Here is a 22,491-nt window from a genome sequence, read left to right as displayed (position 1 = left end):
TTATACTGGAATGTCTTTGATTAAACATTGAGGGTGACCTTGGTTGGTGCTCCTGCATTCCTCCATATACAATCGAGGTTCTATCCTGCCCAATGCTATCATTCAGTTCCATAAACAATAGCATCCATTGTGTTCCATATGCTTCCTTCTTTCACACCATTCTGTTCATACTCTAAGGACAGCCGTTTGGTTTCCATTATCTGTCTCCATTCCAAGGTCACAGCTCTAGCCTTTTGTTTCTGTGTGGGATTTTACTACAATCCTGCTTTCATTAATGTATACGCCACTTCTAAACAGTTAATAAATCCTAATTACATTAAATAATGTATCTCTCTACATCCCATTTCCTGCCATCCACCCCCCTTTCTTTCACTTGGGCAATGTGGATGAGAGGGGCCAGAACTGTAACAGACAAACCATCCTAAGGGGCTCTGATCAGTAAGAGTCTGATGCTACTGTTTATTTCAGGAAGTGCAAAATGAACAGGTTCCATAACAAGAGGACCCAGACATTATACAAATACATGTCAAAAGCACAAAAATGATTAGAGTTAAGTCACGGGAAAGAAACCCTTTCATCTATCTCTTATTCAAAATATATGAAAATAATTTGTATTCTAGAACAGAGGTCTCCAATCTTGGCAATTTTAAGTCTGGCAGACTTCAACTCCCAAAATTCTGGGAGTTGAAGTCCTCCAGGCTTAAAGTAGCCAAAGTTGGAGACCCCTGTTCTAGATCTGCTTCTATTGCTGGTGTGTTACCCATTTCTTCAGGAAATGATGAAACCAGTTATGAAATATTTTAATATCAGTACTTGGAACATTTCAGACCATACTCCCAAAGTATAAAACAGCCTTTCTTAAAACTTTACAGAACTGTTTGCTGGACAACACCTAAGAATCCTCAGACATCACGCCTGCAGGATACACAGAGGACCCAATGATGTTAAGGGCAGTACTTGATCTTGCAAACAGCCACATGTGATACAATAAGGGAGATTTTTCATCCATTCTTTGATTTGTGTGTGTGTGTGTGTGTGTGTATGTGTGAAATAGGGTGGTAGATATGGACTTTAAATATTATTATCCTGGAGATAATTTTTGACCATGTATATAAAGTATTTTTCTTCATCTGGAATGTGGGAAGAATTTTTAAAAATCTATTAGAGGTAAGAGGAGCTAATTAAAGCTTGGAGTTCGCTAGATTTAAGAGAATGAAACCGAATAAATTTATCATACATTACAGTTGGTATAAATCATAGTATATTTAATGGACTCTTGGTCTCCTCAATGTCTAAATCTACATATACATTATTGATTCTTACCATGTTACATGAGCAGCCAATTGCAGTTTAATCAATAATTCAGTTAAACAAACCAGGAGTTACCTTATCTGAATGACACTATAAAGTAATTTCTGAATACCAATGTGACCTAAAAGCAGTAAACAAAATTCTAGGTATTTTCTTCTATGTAGCTGACATTATCTACAGCTTGCCCAAGAAAGATTCTAGAAATGGATGCAAAATGATTGTCCTATGATTGCAACACTGAGACAGGAACTTCTTCACACTATCACCTCAAGATTAATAATACTTATTGCAAAATTAAATAAGTAAATCAGGTTTCTAAAAACACAATTTTCTTGTCAAGCTCAAACATAATTTCTGTAATCCAAAATAGGTGAACCATGGTAACTTTTGACTGCCACACTCCCTCACTCTGAGTAGGCAGAGAAAGTCAATGAATCAGCAACTGTTTTATAGTTTATGTGCTGTGGAGAACAGCAATACTGATGCTTTCAATCTTGTAAAAAAGCTGAACAGGGGTGGGATGAAAATAGGAAAAAGAAGCAACATAATAACTCACTGTTTCCATGCCCATGAACCATTAATAACAATGCTATTTGGCATTAATAACAATGCGTATTTGGCGTGTGTGATGAGAGAAGTGTTTATAGAAACTTGAGAAATTAACAGATCACTAATGGGTTATGTTCCAAATTGAGGAGCCTGATGTAATGAGAAATATTATACCTTTCTCCTCTCTCATTTTCCAATGAACAATCTGCAAAAGAATGTACAAAAAATAACATTTTTACTTGTACCTTGGCTGTTGACTGAACAATTTATAAGATCATTTTCATATTCCCCCAATTCTGAATAGAGAGAAAATTAAGCTGTTCTGCTCATCTAAAGAAAAAAAAATGAGAAAATGGAAATTAAATTGTTTCTTTTGGAAGAAGACTTGGTGGATGCTGTTCAGAGATTTTAAAAACATGTCAGGTGTACTCATGATGACCATTTGCTTCTGGTTCTATACACTATTTCTTTAATAAATAACTAGATACTTAATGGACATCTGCTGCCTCTCCTACTCTAAATTTATCATCTAGTCTCTAGAGTCCAACCCTTTAGATTCCTGAATCTGTAGTGGTGAAATGTGCAGACATCTGGTCTCTATCTTTTCTACTGTTCCTTAACCCAATTCTTACGATCAGAGTGCAAATAGCATATGATGGAGCATTATATGCTCCATGTACCTATGCTGTTTCTTCACCTCCAATGCAAAAACTGAGAGAAATGAATGCCCCCACATACAGGAACATATACAGAACTCAACCTGTGGAGTGCTGTTTAAAGCAAGCCCAAGTCTGTACTGCTGTAAACACTTACTGAATTCAGCAGGTTTTGCTTCTCAGTAGGTATAATACATAGAGATTCTGAAAGGGAGAAGGGTTTGGGTGTCTTTGTGAAGCCTTTAGACTACTGCCTGGAGAATCCAGGGATAAATGAAAAAAAAAACCATAACTCTTGCAATATTTATGCAGAACATATAATTTTAATAAGTACAGCTCTGCAATCCAGAAAAGGCAATGCTAATCCTTGCTAATCCTCATTGCATGCAGCAAGAATTCCCAGAATTCTCCAACTAAGTTTTCAAGAGACTCTGGGCTCCATGGTGACTGTTTGACCTAATCTTCTTGACTGGGTTGTCCTCCTCACACTAACAGACTAGTGTGGTTGATATGCCATGGTTAAGCCTAATGTGGTATATCTGACTTTTGAGCAGTATGGTTTAATAACCAAGTTATTGAAATTATAAAAATTTCTGTAGAGTTATATAAATATGGTTTTGTGTAAGTCTATCTAATTCTACTTCATTCAACAAATTAAAGAAAAAAATACCAAGGCTTAATGTAACCAGATATTCCATTCATCATTAAATCCAGCAGTTATTCCCCACCCCCAAGAATTTATCCTCTCTTTCCTAAAAAGTATTGTGCCACACTAAAAAAAATTCTCAACATATTATTTCATAGCCTTTAGTAATCCTAAGAAAAGTACTAGCCCAATATGGACCTCTGATATTTTTCTTAACCTCAATCAATATCTTTACCTCTTATTTTTATAATAATTATATTTTTTCAAAGCTAGAATTGTTTTTACCGTTTGTCTGGAAAATCTATTATGCTGAAAAATGGGCTTCCTGTCAGCCTCCCAGATATTTTCCTAGCATTGCCCAGAAACTCAGAGGTCTTCCAAAAATAATAAAATAGAAAAACTGCAATGTGCTTTTTCAGTGAGAAAGATTCTTTCTCAGTACAGGTGGCAATTGACAACCACAACTGAGCCCAAAATTTCTCGTTAAGTGAGTTTTGCCCCATTTTAAGATTTTTCTTGCCAAGTGAATCACTGCGGTTGATAAGCTAGTAACCTGGTTTGTTAAGTGAATCTGGCTCCCCCATTGATTTTGCTCGTCAGAAGGATGTAAAAGGTGATCACATGACCTTGGGACACAGCTACAGTCGTAAGTACCAGTTACCAAGCATCTGAAGTTTGATCACATAATCATGGGGATGCTACAAAGGTCATGTGGAAAATGGTCATATGTCACTTTTTTCAGTGCCGTTGTAACTTGGTCACTAAATGAACTGTTATAAATCGAGGATTACCTGTACTTTGTCATCCTTTTGTCAGATTTTTTCCTGATCAAGACTATATGGTTGGAAACCAAATGAAGCCAAGATGGGGGAACCCAAAAATGATGTGATTTATTTATCAGTTGATTGATCAATCATATTGATATAGGTACCCACCTCACAAAATGTACAATAACAAATAAATCATATTAAACAATATTAAAAATATTCTACGATTTAAAAACAGCTATCAGTTTCCATTAAAACACTTTTCAAACTGCTCCTACTCAGCTTTGCTTATAGCCTCTTTTCTTCTATCATTCAAAATGACCATTAGTTCAACAATTGTTCAAAACTGTGACAATGATATATGTGAGGGGCCTCCACAAATTCCATAAATAAAACAGAACCTCCTTAAAAAAACAGAGCTCCCTACAGTCTGGCAAAGAGTACCACTTCCTAGGAAAAAAGCACAAAATTGCCATGAGGCCAGCAGCCTCTCTAAGGAAGCTGAGCCATACAGCATATCAGTTGGGCTCCTCTGCAAAAACAAAAGGTATGTTTAGTATTGCTGGGCCCAGGAAATGGCTGACAATCAGACGGAGGCCTACAAGTCCCTCAGATGGCTGAATGGGAAATAGGCCTCAGCCTACAGGATATAAATACAGTCCATGTGCCAATTGCTTCTGCTGACCAGCTTTAGGCTCCCTTGCCTGGCTGAATAGCTGGCTTGGGAGCAGGCCAAGGGAATCCCAAAAGATAGGGAGCAGAACACCAAGGGCCTCAGGGGTGATGAGGCCTTGGGAGGCCCAGGACAGGTGCTAGGTCTCCAATGGTACTCCATATTCCATTAAATGACTCACATGTTCATTTAAGAATTTGCATTAGGGAGAGCAGGAATTTTGGGGGTGGGGGTTTTTCATTAAATGAGATGCTTCATTTAATGGCTGTCGCAACATGCAACCATAATGGGCAGGGTCCATTATGATTGTAAGTCAAAGACCACCAGTATTAAATTGATTTAGACAACCATCCACTCCCAACTGTGATTCTGGGTGGTAAAAATAAGATCAGCAGGCAACAAAAGCAAAAAATAATAATAATAAGCAATTGTGGCACAAGGACACCATAATTGCATCTGAAGACAACTAGCTCAATCCCAAAATTGACCCAAGCCTTGTTGAAATCAAACAAACATAAACTGTGTTTAAAAGTAAACCTTTTTAATGCGGTGCTGTGAATTCTGTGCATTCGTAGCCAAGAGTCATTCAAAACTATTTGTCCCAGATAAGAGCAAGCCTTTTCAAAGTTGTGAAAAGCTGCCAAGGCCAAAAGACTAATTGCAGATAAATATCCAAAGCCAGAAGTTTCAAAAAAACAAACCAGAATAAGCAGGGCTTCAACAAGGACTCCGAGTAGAAAGAACTTCTTTGCTTCCCGCAAAGAAGCCAAACCTGAAGGCCGGCTTTTATGGGAGGGGCCATCACTTTCCAGCCTTACTCCTGAGTCGCCCATGCTGCTTCAGCTGCTGTTTCCTTCAAGCAGCCCTGCGCGCATGCACACAGGATCCTCAGGGTCCTCTTCATCACTGCTGCCAGACTCCACGACCTCCAAAGGCAGCACCCCACTCTCTGATAGTCCTGGCCCCATCCCTGCATCACACGCAGGCCCCTCATCCGAGTCCTCGCTCTCAGAGACCTCAGCCGTCTGCAGCTACTGCCGGCAAACCATAACAGCCAGTAGGATCAAAGCCAAAAGAATCTCAGGGAAGTATATTCTTGCAAACTACTTTTCCAACTAGAATGCTCTACTTTCTTCATTAATCCAGTCATTTCACTATTAAAGAATGATTCTGTAATCAATACAGAATACAGCTAAGAAATTATTTTAAATTCTAACAGAGACTAGAAATAATCTCTGGCAAGCATGAAGCTATACTGTATACTGTACAATGAACGTGGAACTATAAAACATGCAAGAGTAAGAATAAACATTTGCTTGAAGTCCTCTGAATATAGAATTATAGTTGAAAATTGTAAAATTTTCACTATATTGCAGTAATTTATATAAATCATTTGTACATTTTAATTTCATAATAACCAAAATTTCAATAACACACTATTTTGTTATCGTTCCCAGATTTTCTATTATGTAGAAAAGTACCCTTGCAGGACTACTTTCTTTGTGGGGAAAGAAATAATGAAAGTACCAAATAACAACTTTATATTAAAATATATAAAATGAACCCTGAGAGGCAGATAAGGCAAAATGGTAATCTTCAGCAGCATCGATTTCTTTAGAATCATTGCCGTCTTGTTATCACCACAGCTCTTACTTCCAGGTAGCTGAAGCTCATACTTCTCCTTGGCTGGCCACCATGAAACTGCTTTATCTTTGTATTTTACCAAGCTGAGTATGTATTCAGTAAGAAGCAATCACCAAATATGAAACCCATCAATGCTCATCCAGACAAGCATCATTCATTTCACAAACACCTAAAAGGATGAATTACTCACTTGTAACAAACATTTACAATGGTGCTGATAGAATTGTTCATATTCAAGAGCATTTTCTAATACAAATGTTAACCTCAACAGGCATTTCAAAAATTTGATCTGATTTAAAAATATTTAATTATTATACTGTAAACTTTAAGGGTAGTTTCTAAATATAAAATAAAATATATCAAGCACATTTTTAAAAACCTTACAAAACCTTACAATGCATTTTAAAATTATTTTCAATAGCCACGTACAATATTTATTTCTTGTTCACATATCACTCTATGAAAGATCCCTTGTTCCACATTCTCTCTATAGGCATCTCAAACTCAAGCTGTTGCAAATGCCATATGAGAGTGAATTGATTAGCCTAAGGGTTTGCACAGCTGAAACCTTTTCATACACTGATACAAAAGTCAAAACCCCCCAAAATGATAAGCATCACAGTATGTCATTAAACATTACCGATGAAAATTAAAAACCTTAGTACTAAGTCAGCTGTACTTCCTGTCTATGAAATCCAGATCTGAACTAGTTTCCTCCCATCCATTTAAATTTCATCTCCTGGCCAATAAACATATCCCCAAATTCAGAAATGCTACATATAAATATACTATACAATATATTACTTCTTGAGTATATATATATATAAACCACAATGAGACTAGAAAAATTAAGATCTAACCTACTAAGCAAGAATAAATCTTATTATTCCTTTCCATATTTTAAGTGTGATTTTTATCACCCCATCTATGCTATACTTGGTCAACTATGGGGGGAAAGGAGGAGGAAGAAATATTATACATGTCTATTATATTCAGTTATTGATAAAAAATAAAGGCAGGATTTAAAAAAATCTAATAGTAAATAAGCAAATTAAAAATGATAGAAACAGGAGAACAAGAACTTTTTCTTCATATAAAATTGGTTTCTTAAAGCTGGTTTTGAGAGCAAAGAACAAATACTGTGGTATAGGATAAAGGGAGGGGGAGGGACAGAGGGAGCGAGAAACCAACATCACCACCCCAACACACACCCTTACATGCATTCCTTACATGCTCTTGGGCATTACATAGTTACCAACAATTTAAAATGTTCATGTTTCAGATTCATAATGTCAAAACATAAGATATTTCTTGTTCACAACATACCACTGCAGTTTGAAAGAAAGCATAAAGAAATCCTTGATGCATGAAGTAACAATTATCCATTCAACATATGGCTGCAAACCCACAATTCTTATGATTCAGAAGGCACACAGGACGTCTGTTAAGAACCAGCAAAGAAGAAGCATTTCTCCCAAGTATGAGGCTAAGCTAGCCCATTAGAACATTGCTACTGGCTGCTATCATGCACTTAAACCATAATAAAATCAATTGCTAGCACTCAAATATCTCTGATTCACTGCAAAAATAAAACGACCGAATCTTGGCAAAGTCAGACTAATTTAACTAGGCTGCTCTAGGATAGGAGAGGTTATGATCCAATCAAAGAGTGCAATTTCTGAAATAGCAACTCCCTAAAAGGAACCATTTTTTAAAATCTGGTGATATTAAACATGCTTTGTCCCAGGAGCATATTTCAAACTGCAATGCCGTTAATGGTTAAGATTCAACTCAACAGTTTGGTAGTGCGGAGGCAAGCCCCCACCCCCCACCCAAATTTTTTGCTGGCAAATAAAACAAAGGTTGATATTTAAGTGTTCCATGTAGAAACATTTTTTAATCAATGCAACAGTAAGTTCTGGAAGTGAACAGAGCTAGTAAAAACATAAATTAGGTGCAGGACAGATCAACGTGGTGTGCAACATGGTAATCAGGGTAAAAGAATTGGAAGACCACCTGTATTCATCTTATCATTGCCATACCAGAGTTGTGATATGACAGTACTTTAGTCAATAATGAAAAAAGAATGGTTCTATATACTAAACTAGCTCTATACTTGTGCTTCGCTATGAAACTATGTGATCAGGCTTAGTTTTGGGGGAAGAAAATAAGGGGAAAAAATTGTGCCTCTGCCTACCAAGCATCCAACGGTATTCATCTGGCTAGCGTCCAGTCAGTGTGTGGGAGAGTTGAGGGTTGTTTGGAAACTGAAACAGTAAGCACCTAGAAGCCAAAATGAACAATTTCAAGTTTGTAGGCTTTACGGTTCTGGAGATTTTGTGATGATGCGTGAGTGGTATTTCGCTTTTATATATATATATTTATATCTATCTATCTATCTATCTATCTATCCACCTATCTATATACAGATATAGATAAATATAAATAGATAGATAGATAGATAGATAGATAGATAGACAGACAGACAGATAGATAGATAGATATAGATATCTTATCATGTTAGTTCAATAGGGAGCTTTAGAGGGTTTTTTTAATCAATGCAACAGTAAGTTCTGGAAATGAACAACATCAAAATGCTAGGTGTGACCAGGCAAGTGAAGCTCTGTCTCCTTTAAATGTTGCCATGCAAATTGCACGCATGTAAAAAAAGGGACAGAATTTTGACTGGCACCCATTACATCTGGCACTTTGATACTCTCGATGCCCCCTCAGCCCACTGCAGACATCCTTGGCATTTTGATATCATTTCAAGATCTACCTGTTGTACGTAAATGTTAAATGCCTTATTTAAACAACACATGCAAACAATAATTACAGATTTACCAGCAGTTATAGATTAAGATGGTTATCAAAATGATTTGGAATTGCAGCACCTCAGTGCTATTCATTAAAGCGATCTGTCTTATTTCAAATGTCTTTCAGATGTCTTTATTTTGCAACTGCTTTAAATGTTGTTTGTAACACTTGATGAATATATTTTTACTGGACAGGATGAGGAAGAAAAGATTACAGCGGAAATTATGGTATCCATGTGTGGTAACAGAAAATAAGCTATAATGTAAAATATGAACTATAGAGCTATCCTGTTGAAATGGAAAAAAGTATAGGCAAAATTTCAGAATTTCAGTAATATGATCAACCTAATGTAGTTGTGAAGCAAGAAATATTTCCTACTAAAATGGCTCTTTTCCAATATCCTTCCACATTTTGATTCTATCAGGAGAATCAAAATCCATTTCATTGAGGGCTGCATTAGGGCTGTGTTTGAACTCAGGGGGCTGGGTTGGGCATGGCCAGAGTAGGAGTGGCCAGCTCGACATCACTTGTGTCAGGGGCGCCTGGGGTGGCCCGATCACTCTGCCAGCGAAAATGGGAGCTTGGGAGGACTGCGAGTGGCAGAAACACTGTGGGCCAGTCCTTCACTGTTTCCAGGACAGCCCCATGGGCCAGATCTAAGCATCCCACGGGCTGGATCTGCCCCGCGAGCCTTGAGTTTGACATCCGTGCTCTCTATCAAGGTACAGGATAAACAGGGGGAAATGCTTTCTTTTCTCAGCCAACACTGTTTTTAGATATACTCATAGTTAATCTTACCAGGCTATTCACAGATAGAACACCATCTTATGTTCTCTGAATCTTAGTATAAAATAAGCCACTTATCTCCTATATGAAGTGGTTTAAATCAGGGGTCCCCAACCACCGGGCCGCGGACCGGTACCGGTCCGTGGAACATTTCCTGCCAGGCCGCCGGTTTGCTGGGCGTTGCCATCTTGTTTGACGAGAAAGTGCTTCCGGGTGAGCTTTTCCAGTTGGAAAGCGGCATTTGGGTCCTGAAGGAATCCTCGCGCCTTAGTTTCATCAAAGGGGGGGCTTCGAAAGAAACTAAGGCACGAGGATTATTTCAGCACCCAAGGCAAGGTGAGCCGAGTGACCGTCCCGAAGTCATCCCAGAAGCGAAGCCCATCGACAAAGGTACAAAGGAGGAGTTGAAGGTGGCAGGGAGAAGCAGGGGACGGCTGGCTGGCCGGTCGCTCGGCTTGCCTTGCCTTGTCATGCGTGCTGATGCTGGTACCGGGCCATGGATCATTTTGTGATGCCGGTACCGGGCCGTGGCACAAAAAAGGTTGAGGGCCACTGGTTTAAATGACTAATCTTGTGGTTGTTACCATGAAAATCAATGAAAGCTTTGCCTAAAACAAGCACATCTAGCATTTATTTTGCTATGATCATCATGAATGATCTGTGCAGCTAGATTATTATTTTTGGAGTTACACTTTCTTGAATTAGTTAGTCATAATTAAGCTATTTTTGCTCTGCTAAGGCACTATAGGCACAAACATGGTTACCTGGAGGGTAACCATGGCAAAAGAATTTTAGACCATCTGTATTCTCCTTGCTGCCATACCAGAGTTGTGATATGACAGTAATGTATCTGTCAATCACATAAGGAATGGGTCTATATACTAAATATCTTATTATGCTAATTCAACAGTGAGCTTTATTTAGTCAAAACTAAGTTGCACGTGTGTGCTCTATAAACCATCATTGCAACTTGCATGCATGGAGAGCCCTATGTACAGATTCCCAGTCTGTATGACCAAGAAAGGGCCATAGGTCTGGGTAAGGCTATCCTAATTCAGCCATGCACAGAAAGGTCTGCTGCCTGCTCCTCGCAGAGCTAAGAACAGAGCTAATTTTAGCTCCAACTGGTATAAAATGTCACAACCAGCATAACTGGGTACTGTAAGTTCATCTTAGAGTAATGAGGTTTCAGCCCCATCACAGTAATCTTTTAAAGAAATCAACAGGCAGGTCATGTATTTTTGCTATCCTTTTTTAAGCACCTGTGTTTATTTAGAAATGCAACAAAAGCAAACATAATATTAAATGTAATAAAAAGTTTGCTTACTCTAATCCTTTAAGAGAATCAGCACATTTCTACAGATCATGTTCTGTAGTCATATTCTGTAGTTTCATTCCTAATCAAGATGATTTAAATACTGCTTTCACATTTTGTTCTATGGGATCTCACATTGCCAAGACTATCAGGAGATTTTTTTTAAAAAAAGGTTGCAGGCAAAGAATACCACTCCACTGTAAAATATCTATTGATTTATAAGGTTTTTTTTCCATATGATACCTGAATTTATTGCTTCAGGTTGTTTCAGTTATCTATGAAAATAACCAATGTCAATGGGTATCTTTCCATATGCATAACTGTAGAATTATTATTCAACACTAAAATGTTACAAAAGTGAGAGAGCTCTGCATTCCCCTTTGACTTCCAAAGTATTAAGCCACCAATATAAATTACAGAAAAAGGGGTCTCATTTTTATTTTAGAAACATATTTTTAAACCTGCAAGAAATATAGCAGTAGTTCTTCAGTGGAAGAATTCTGTCCAGTGAGCTGTGATTCTCAAGCTTATCTGTTGTGCATCAACACACATGCAAGTCTGAAGAGTTTTTTTCTAAAGAGATCCTCAGGTTTTGTCATAACACACCCTATATCTTACTGTTTCTTTAGACAAGATGTATGCAAAATGAAAACCAAAACTTCAGAAATCCATTGTATCACATTGAACAATACTATTCCTACAAAGTCCAAATATTTTAATATTACATTTTACAGTTTATGATTTAAATAGTACTTTCTTTTTCTTTTGAAAATTGAATATAAAATCTATTGCATGAAATATTTTCTCCCAAAGGGAAAAAACCAAGGCGTTGTCTTTTTTAAAATATTCCAAACATACAACGATATGACATTCATAGATGTTACTCTTTTAAACACGAATATAATGCAAACTCAGACATTATGACTAGCATTCTCTATGAACCCAGTTGGCCTTATTCATCTAACATTCCAGATTAGTTTTTGGGGGAAAATCTAGCTGAGTAAAACCAGCTGGGTTCATAGAGAATGCTAAGCATTATGTCTGAATTTGCCTAATAATTGCCCAAACTCAACTCTTCCTATAAGTTTCCAAACTGCAGTTGCAGCTCTCTATGCGATCTGAATCAAAACAAAGAATTAATGTCTTATGAGCCCTGCTGGTGCAGTGGCAAATATGCAGTATTACAGGAAACTCTGCCCACATCCTGGAGTTTAGATACTGACGGAGCTCAAGATTCAGCTTTCCAACCTTCAGAGGTCAATAAAATGAGGCCCAGATTGTTTATATTTATATTGTAAACCACCAAAGGAGGGTTGTAAAACACTATGGGGCAGTGTATAAATTTAAATGCTATTGCTGTTTGAAATAAAAAATAGGCGATCTATACGAGAATTTTCAGAAAACACAGTAAATTGACAAAATATGTAAATATTTTATTCTGTTTAAATTAATGTTTATTTATAGATGACCTAGATTAAATACTCTGCAAAAGTAGGCAATGATAGGAATCAAAGAACAGAATGATATAGTTTATTCCATTCATATTCATCTTCAAGTATACAAAGATTGATAGAAGAGAGATTCTGCCCCATATGAAGCAAATGAATTTTGCCATGTGGTTACTTTAGATACAAGTATTACCTGTCCCAAGCAAAGTGCAGATTACACACCAGACTTAATTTTGCTATTATTATTCTATCTCTATCTCATCTATATTTTATTATTTTTTATAAACAACTTAAGACAGTAAACATACCTAATACTTCTTCCTGCTATTTTCCCCATAGCAATCTTGTGAGATAGGTTTGGCTGAAAAAGAATAACTGGCCCCAAGGTCAACCAGCTAGCTTTCATGGCTAAGGCAGGACTAGAACACTTGGTCTCCCAGTTTCCAGCCTGGTGCCTTAACCACCAGATTAAACTCTTCATGTGTCCCACCCAGTGGTAATATGCTGCCAGTTCTAGTGAAACGGTAGCTCCAGTGAGCAATTGGCCCCACCCACCCACCCACCCCATTACTTATCCTAAAGTTCCTTGCTTTTTAGCTCAATGACTCCCTGTATTATTTATATGATGATTTTGCTAAATGTTCTAGGCAGATAATGAACATTATCTAATTCAAACCTTGGGGGGAAATCCAAATTCTATCCAATCCAAACTTTAAAATGATCTGAGATTCTAAAATAAACAAAAAGTGAACATGAACCCATAGAAATTCAGCTTCATGTTAGGTATTCCTCACCAGAACCGCCTGATAATTCTTGTAAGCCTATTTCTATTGTTATCCCCAATTTATTCCTTTGCACCATACTATTCAAAATAAAGGCTACAAAGATTTGAAGAAAATATCAGCATCAATGTATGAACAGCTAGCTGTCAGAAGGTCCCATAAACCAGGGGTGTCAAACTCAAGGCTGGATCCGGCCCGCAGGGTGCTTAGATCTGGCCTACAGGTACACCATGGAAACAGTGAAGGACTGGCCTGCGGTGCCTCTGCCAGCAAAAACTAAGCTTGCCAGGACCACTGGCAGAGGGTGGGAGGCCAGAGTTCAGGAGCCCATTCTGACCGGCAGAGAGCTTGGGCCACCACAGATGCCCCTAACATGAGTGACATTAAGCTGGCCACGCCCACCCCAGCCCCCAAGGTCAAACACAACCCTCATGCAGCCCTCAATGAAATCAAGTTTGACACCCTGGCATAAACTTTCATTTGGACCTTTGATGGTTTAGTAGCAAATTCCATGTTTGCTAGTTTCTTGTGTCAGGATTCCGGCAGATGCCCTAATTAAATCATGAGCCTCGAGCCAAGTTTCAAAAACGTCAAAGAATTTATTAGGAGTGAACATGTCGGCATGATCTGTATGAAGCCAATTCTGAGGCACATAATTCACTGTCACCCTTGACCCTGGTTTCCCCCATCCCTCTGCTTGTATCATAATTCATATTCTCCAACGAAACACATTCATAGCCAAGAGTCATCAATCCTGTTTTCCAATTAGAGATTTGCACAGCAGAAATTCTGGTAGCTTAGTTATAATCTTTGCAAGGTAAGAATGGAATGCACTTTCGGTTCCAAACTGCTGCACTGCTCTTTCACATCCCCACCCCCACTGTTCATGGCAACTTTAAAACAAGCATAGAAATGTTTTTTGAGTTGACATCTTGCTTTGGATAGTGGGATCCTTATCTCACTAATTCTTTAAAATGCCCTTATCAGATCATTATACTATGTTTGTATTTCAGATGTAATGGTGGGGAATGAGGCTGAGAGATCATAGATTGCCAAGACCATCAGTCCCAATTAAACTGAGACTGGATGTTTTATTCCAAAGAAACTGATTAATAAAAAAAGACATTTTTTAAAAGTGAGCTCATTTGAAAGATAAACTCTTTTTAATTGGTGGATATCTTCAACAAAATTGGATTCATTCTCATCTCCAACTATGAAAGGGGGGAGAAATTTAATTAACAAGCTTCTGTGATTTTAGCATAACTGGTCCAGGTCTCATGATAAAACCGTTATTTTAGCTGAAGGGCATGTATGACTAATAAATACATTGTAAATGAATGAAAAGTACATGCAAATATGTTGCAAATAAAACATCCATGCCCACATATTTCCACATGACTCTTCTTCCTTACTGAAACTGTCAAGAATACACTCTGAGACTATAGGGATTTTTAAGCTAAATGTTTCATTCAAGACATGGTTTTGTTACATCATAATTTAAATATGGTATCTTGTTCTACCACTTTGATTTTGAACCACTGAGAAAATTAATATTGTCTTTTAAAGAAGAAAGTTAAGTAGGCTGTACAGCATTAAGAAAGAAAGACATCACTTTGGATCATTTTCAGAGAAACAGCAAAGAAGCTATTCTCTGCTCATGAATAAGTGGTGTATTTGTACTTAATTCTTTATCAACCAAGATGGTCAATTTTTCTTTATCAGAAACTCTAACGGGTGTTAAACTCGCAACACATGACGTTTCGTGATAGTGTTTCCCTTCGGGGAGCTGGGGTGGGCATGGACTGCGCGTGAATGCATCTATCCCGCAGGCCACCAGTTTGACACCCCTGCTCTAGAGATTCTATGTATAAAATAGCAAAAATGTTAATGTATCAGATGCAACGAATTGGTGGCTTTATTATGAATCCCAATATACCTTTCATAGATGTTTAATGCCACATGATGGTGGAATAATTGTCAGGTATTCATTATCACAATTAAATCTTACTTAGCAATGTTTGAAGACAGACATTAAGTTTTATGTTTAAAGCAATTGTGGAAATGTACATATGTAGTAGGTATCCATCTTAAGTATCAGTAAGCTATCAAACCTCATTGAATGTGATTTTGAAATCAGAGTACTCATCTGCTAATCATACTCAGTGTCATGTGATTCCCACCCACAAGATCAGCAGTCAGGTTTTTACAGCTGACACTGCTATAGTATTTAACAGCTGGGCTGCACAAAACTTAGTACTCTGATAATGTTCAAGAGTACTTCAAGGAGATTTTTAAAAATCAAGCATATGATTATATTTTTGAATGCATAAGCATAAGCTGAACATCTTTTTGATGAAAGATAGCGCAATACTGCACAAGGTATAGTATATTCAACATTATATGAAATGCCATTCCCTATTGCATTATAGCTGTTCTTTGTAGATTAGATCAGTAACCATTCCAAATCAGGATAACGGTTATTCCAGTGATATACTGATGGCTTGAGACTACATTCTTTTGTAATGACTTTTCCATTTCTTTCCATTTTTGTAAGTCCAAAAGCCTGTGGGTGGTTTTCAAAGTGACTTATACAATATTTCCCAAACTTTCAAATAAAGCCATCCATGACCATACTGGTCAACCATTTAAAAAGAAGAAGAAAGAGAATAGTATTTGCTGACGTTTAGGCTAGATAATCCTTGTTCTTTTTTATCATTGTAAAGCTTTTTCTATCTTTCAAATGTCAAGACATAATGTGCCTGCCTCATATGGTTCTTGGGAGAACAGTGCATGTCCTATCTACGAAAAAGTAACAGATCATCTCTCAATTTCTAGAAACAACTCCACGCTCTAATTTGGGTATACGATAGATTTCACATCCCTTAATTCAGCAAGAGACCTTACCAGTTCTTTGGTGTTCTGCCAATGTAGGTATGTTTTCTGTTTACGTTAACTCCAGCCACATCACAGTGCTATTCCAAGTCTACTGAACTAGTATGGACTTTTAATATTAATAGAGCATGAATTTGGATTTACAACTTTCTTTTTGACCTATCACTGTGTTAGAAGGAAAAAATACCCCATCAATATTTAGACACATATAATAGGAAAGTCCAAGCCGAGACAGTGAATGTGTACTCAGTTCTAAGGCCCACTGCAATGCCTTCATAACTGTGTCCAAGTGATTCACAACTGTAGGGCTTTCTGTAATTCCTGAAGTTTCAACATAAATGGAGAAAAATAATTGATCAATGGGAATATATGTGCAAAATGCATAAAAATCAGGGTGGTACAGAGACTTCAGAATCTTTGACTAGGAATGCAGAGAATTCTTACACAGTAATAAAGAGATAAATTAAATGAGACAATTAATACAAATAAGTGAACAGAGGTTTAATTTGAAGTAAACATACAAAGGATTGTAGTTTCTTTTATTGCCACACCATTTACAATTAACTTATAAAGTTTAAATATTTTCATTACACATTGAATTATGCTATCGTAATTTGATAACTTAGAATTTGGAAAGAAAATTAAAATTTAAAAAAAGATGTTATACAGGTTTAGAACTATTACTTCCTTCAACACTTCTAACTGGATTTTTTTTCAAGAAATCTGTTATTTAAATATTTAAGGTCCCAGATAACAACATCATGGATATTTATTATATCCACTTATCTGAGCAGCTCAATGTTTATCACTAAAGCAGAGAACCACCTAACAATATTCCTCCTTTAAAACCAAACCAGCAAAAACTTGGCTAATTGAAGCCTAATGCTATTTAATTGTTAGATGTAGCACATGGTCTATCATTGCACAGCCACAATTGGTTATAGACACAAAGGAATGTAATGCTTCATATATTCTAAGTGACTCACTATAGATTACTATAACTAGTGGAATCGATTGAAGATTGAATATGAGGATTTTTTTCTCTTTCAATAATGAATGCTAAAAAGGGTCACTCTCATCTCATTAAAAGCTATTGACAGACATCACTTAAAAGCTTGCTTAATGTGAATACAACCTTTCCAGACTTTTTCTTACTACTTGCTGGCACGAACAGCTGTTAAGTGTTACAGATGCAATTTATAAAAGAGCAGGAGCCCACAAAATGTGAGTTTTGCAATAAATGTTGGTTATAGCTACCTCATTACTTTAAATCTTATATGAAGAAATCTACGGACTTCAAATGAGTATCTAGCATAATCTACAGTTTTATCCATATCTCATAAGAGAACAACAAAGCCAGCTTTTTTAATAAATAGAAGGAAATGAATTTCACTATGTAGATTAAATATTCCAGGGAGTTTTTCCCAAAAGGCCTTCTGCTGTTGCCCTTGCCCAATGCAAGATGCTAAGTCATCCTCCCAACAATAGTTGTCTATGAGCTTCAACAGGATGGAGTTTTAAGCACAGATATGCATGGCAATGGAAAGTGTCAACGTGCATTTTTTATTTTTAAATTGGTGTTATCACTTCCCACAATAAAGGATTGTGGTGTGTGTGTGACAGAGAGGGAGGGAGGGAAGACCTACTTTGCCAGAATTTGTTTTGTTTTTCAGACATCAACTCACCATGCAAAAATGAAAACTGGAAGACAAATATAATGCAGCACAGAAACATCTCTCAATGACCTATCAGCAATGTTTTCTTTTTCATCCCAGAAAGGGATGAAAAACATAGGAACTTCTAAATGCTTTACGGAAAGAAGAGGAGCCATCTTCTACCACCTAACGACCCCCTCCACTTCTGGAAGACAAGAGATCTCAATACGCTTCTACCTACCTTACTTCTGCCTACTTTTCTATTAGCAGCCCTTTAGAGCAAGCTGCAAGTCCCAGGGACCCGATTCCGCCACCTGTTCCTCTGCAACACGCCGCCCCCCACCACCACAGCAGTTACCGCTTTAGATCATCAGCACTGCAGCCCCATAAATCCTCCTCCTTTACACCAACACTTTACTCTACCTTTGTATTTCTCCAGCACATCTTCGTAAGCCTGCAAGTACTCCTGTTCCTCGGTGTAGGCGCGACCCCCAGGAGAAACAGAACCAGCCATGCTCGAAGTTTTGACCCAGCCTCGATCACAGGTCGCGCCGAGGCTCCGGGCCGCCTGGCAAGCCTTGGAGAGAGAGCGAGAGCCGGAGAGCGGCGCAAGGAGGCTGGAGGGAAGGAGGGGTCTACGGCGGAGCAAGCGGACCGAGGAAACGCCCAGGCGGGCTCCCTCCCCCGGCGGCGTGGGAGCACGTGTGAGCCGCCGATCGGGAACAGCCTTCCCTCCCTTCTCTCGGATTTCACGAGCTTTCGGCTCCGGGGTTTTTAGGAACGCAGGCGCGCCGGTCGAGGGGAAGGGTTCACGGATGCCACCGGCCGGCTTTGGAGGTGACCCTCCGGCTCGGGCTTTGCTCCCGCAATCCGTACGGCTCTGCCGCATTCGCTTTTCTCCCGGCTCTCTCGCTGCGCTGCAAAGCAAAGCAAAGCAAAGCGGGCGGCCTGGTGCGAGTCAATCGCAGCGCGCTTTTAATCCCCCCAAGTCAAGCCGCCTAAAGCCTCTGCTCCGAAGGGGCCACGCGAGGCAAAAGGCAGGGTTTCGTGAAACGTTTCGGCGGAACGCGGAGACCCTCGGTCCCGACAGGAAAGGGATTCGGCGGGGCTGTCGTGTTAAGGAGCGCCCTCCCTCCTCTTCCCTGATTGCCGGAATCGGGGCTTGAGTGTGGTTAAAGTGGGGGGTGGATGCATTAAGATTTATCCTCGCTGATGCACAATATATAGAAAGCTGGATCTGCGCCCAGCGTATGTACTCAGCGCCTCAACCTAGGAATACACCAATGAGGAGTGGAGTGCACTGCCAATCTTGAATTAACCGAACCTTTAACAGATAATCACAGTTGGAAGGGACCTTGTAGGCCATCTAGTCCAACCCCCTGCCCAAGTGGGAGACACTACACCATTTCTGACAAAAGGCCTTCGAATCTCCTCTTGAAAGCCTCAACTGATGGCACTCCCACAACTTCCGAGGGCAAGCTGTTCCATTCGTTGATTGTTTTCACTGTCAGAAAGTTTCTCCTTGTTTCCAGGTTAAATCTCTCCTTGTTCAGTTTCCTTCCATTATTCCTTGTTTGGCCTACAGGCACTTCAGAAAATAGCTTGACCTCTTCCTCCCTGTGGCAGCCCCTCTAATATTGGAAGACTGCTATCATGTCTCCCCAGGTCCTTCTCTTTACTAGACTAGCCAAGCCCAGTTCCTGCAACTGTTCATTGTATGTTTTAGCTTCCAGTCCCCTAATCATCCTGGTTGCTCTTCTCTGTACTATTTCTAGAGTCTCAACATCTTTTTCATAATGTGATGACCAAAACTGGATGCAGTATTCTAGGTGTGGTCTTACTAAGGCTTTATAGAGTGGTATTAGTACTTCCCTTGATCTTGATTGCATCCCTCTGTTAATACAATTTAGGATTGCATTAGCTTTTTTGGTGGCGGCTGCACACTGCTGGCTCATATTTAGCTGGTTGTCCACTAAGACTCCAAGATCCCTCTCACAGTTACTGCTATTGAGCCTGATTTCACTCAGTCTATATGTGTACTTTTGGTTTTTCTTGCCTAAGTGTACGACTTTACTTTTCTCTACATTGAATTTCATTTTGTTAGATATGGCCCAGTGTTCTAGTCTGTCAAGATCCATCTGGATCTTGAGCCTATCTTCTTGGGTGTTAGCTATTCCTGCCAGCTTAGTATCATCTGCAAATTTGGTAAGTTCCCCTTCTATTCCCTCATCTAAGTTGTTAATGAAGATATTGAAGAGTACTGGGCCTAAGACGGAACCTTGTGGCACCCCACTGCTTACTTCCCTCCATGTAGGCTTAGACCCATTAAGGACTACTGGTTGAGTACGGTTTGCCAGCCAGTTGCAAGTTCATCTTGTGGTGGTGCTATCTATTCCACTTTTTCTAGCTTACTAAGAAGTAGGTTGTGGTCTACTTTGTCCAATGCCTTGCTGAAATCTAAATATATTATGTCCACAGTATTTTGCTGGTCTACTAATTTAGTCAGTGTTGAAGAATGAAATAAGATTGGTTTGGCATGATCTGTTTTTAACAAACCCGTGCTGATTGCTAGTTATTACTTGACTTGTTTCTAGATGTTAGGCTACTTTAGCCCCGTTTTTCCTCTTATTTGGCCAAGACTTGTTTTCTTTTTTTCTGTTGCCTTTTGAAACAGCTGTCACTCACATACCAGACCCACCGCCAAGGGTTCCTCCTTTCCTCCACCCCCCCCCCCCCACGGTTTGCAAATGCTCCCGAAGAGGGAAAGAAACCTGCCTCCCCGGGGATGGCCAAACGGGGCTTTTGTACTTTTAAGTGCACTTCAAAACGCACTTTCCACCGATCCTTTTCTCTGCTTAGCGGGAGGAGATCTCGCCTGAGGAGCTAGCGTTATTATTCCGCAGCCCTCCCTGCCTTCGGCTCCTTCCCCCCCCTCTTCTCGGTCTTTTCCGAGCGGTTGTTTTCGTTTTACCCGGGCACAGCGCCTCTATTGAGCGGCGAGCCGGCCGTCTCCTCCTCTCCTGTCCTCCACCCGGCCCCTTCTCGGATGCTCCGGACACCTCGTCGCAAGGCCAGGAATAACTCGGCGCGTGCCCCCTTCCCTTCCCCCCCCCCCACCTCCACCCCCGTCTGGAGAGGAGGAGAATCGGTTTTGCCGATCCACCCACTTTGGCTGGCCATTACAACAACAACAACCCCCGCGCTAGAGCCGGGAATGGCGGAATGCCAAAAGGCGGAGCCAAAGTCCTGCAGGTGTCACCGCCGGTCACTGTTTCAGAATAACAGGCCTTATTCAGTAAGGACCACGCATGCGCTTACTTGCAGAGCAACCCGCCCCCCCTCCTGATCTCATATGCTTTCTAGACGGGTGGGGGGGTCTCCAACCTTGGTAACTTTAAAGCCTGGAGGACTTCAACTCCCAGAATTCCCCAGCCAGCTTCGCTGGGAGTTGAAGTCCTCCGGGCTTAAAGTTACCAAGGTTGGAGACCCTGTCCTAAACTAAGCCGCCCCACCCCATCCCCGTTGCATCTGATAATCCATAATCCACCTTCGCCCCGGCCACACTTGACCCTATTGCACCCACGCCACCATCAAGAGATCATCTCCGGCGCACAAGAACTCCGGAGAGCGATCCTGGTTATTATCTCTCCCCCCGCCCCGCCTTAATTTACTAGCCCGTGATTCCCAAAAATCTAACAGGCTGTGACTTTGCATCGCCCCATATTTTCTCGGAGCATCAACTACAACAGAGGACGCCTCGGGTTTCTTCCTTGCGCCGCTGTGGCCACCGCAAGCCAGCTCTGGCGGTCACCGGAACAGCAGGCTGGGAGTTTATCCCCCTCCTTTCCCTCCTCCTCCTGTTTCATCTCCGCCAGGGCAAGTTCCGGAAGTGATTTGCCAACCGCAGTCCCGGAGCCGATGGAAGGAACTCAGCGGGGACTGGGGACCGCGAGCAAAAATCCCTTTCTCACGCCCTTTCACTTTCCGAAGACGCGAAAGCCGCCGCTGGGGTGACCTTAATTTGCAAGCAAAGAAAGGCGGGTGGAAAAAGTCCACGCTCTCTTTTATAAACGCTGCAAAGCAGGGTCCGTTTCTCAGGAAGATACCAAGGCGATAAGGACTGACTGCTATGGGTTCTCGTTTTCGAAGGTCTCCCTGGGAAAAATAATTGACCACCACCGCGGGCAACGCTTCCTTCGCTCCCCTTTCTGGAGTTCCAGTCTTGCTGCTCGCTCTAGCAAGCTTCTGGAGTCTGGCTTTTAGGACGAATAAAAATAACTCCAAACTGGTTTCTTTGATATTGGGGCGCCCAGCCAGATCCTCTTCCTTTTATTCTTGGTTGGGGGCGGTCCGTGGTCCGACGGGGCGGTCGGAACCCATGGAAAATCCCTTCAAGCACAAGGCCAGTCGGACGAAGGAGGAGCTCCATTCAAACGCGCCCACACACCATCTAACAACCGAAAGCAATTCCCACAGCACAAATAGCACGAGCGTTTTGGGGGCGGGGGGTGCAGCCAAGTTTTCTGTATACACACACACACACACACACA

The 22,491-nt window shown here is 40.1% G+C and overlaps 1 protein-coding gene across 10 annotated transcripts in view; it reads right to left on the bottom strand.

The window, feature by feature from the left end:
- The window catches only part of DST (dystonin), a 333,471-nt gene that overhangs the window by 273,210 nt on the left and 37,770 nt on the right, over nucleotides 1-22,491 (bottom strand). For 2 of the 10 annotated variants that reach the window (XM_026695186.2, XM_087916013.1), the window contains exon 1: nucleotides 18,365-18,587. The exons of 5 other annotated variants lie outside the window; for them this stretch is intronic. In XM_026695186.2, the coding sequence (XP_026550971.2) occupies nucleotides 18,365-18,455 (91 nt within the window). In that variant the 5' untranslated portion in view covers nucleotides 18,456-18,587. Of the gene's footprint in view, nucleotides 1-18,364; nucleotides 18,623-22,491 lie in introns of those variants that run through there. 3 more of the 10 variants (XM_087916056.1, XM_087916052.1, XM_087916007.1) reach the window with 3 other exon arrangements.

Source organism: Pseudonaja textilis, chromosome 1, assembly GCF_049901715.1.
Source record: "Pseudonaja textilis isolate UNSWEBS1 chromosome 1, rPseTex1.2, whole genome shotgun sequence".
In the NCBI taxonomy this organism is placed as follows: domain Eukaryota; kingdom Metazoa; phylum Chordata; class Lepidosauria; order Squamata; family Elapidae; genus Pseudonaja; species Pseudonaja textilis.
The sequence above is the reverse complement of the archived record's forward strand: the minus strand, read 5'-3'. Positions and strand labels throughout refer to the sequence as shown.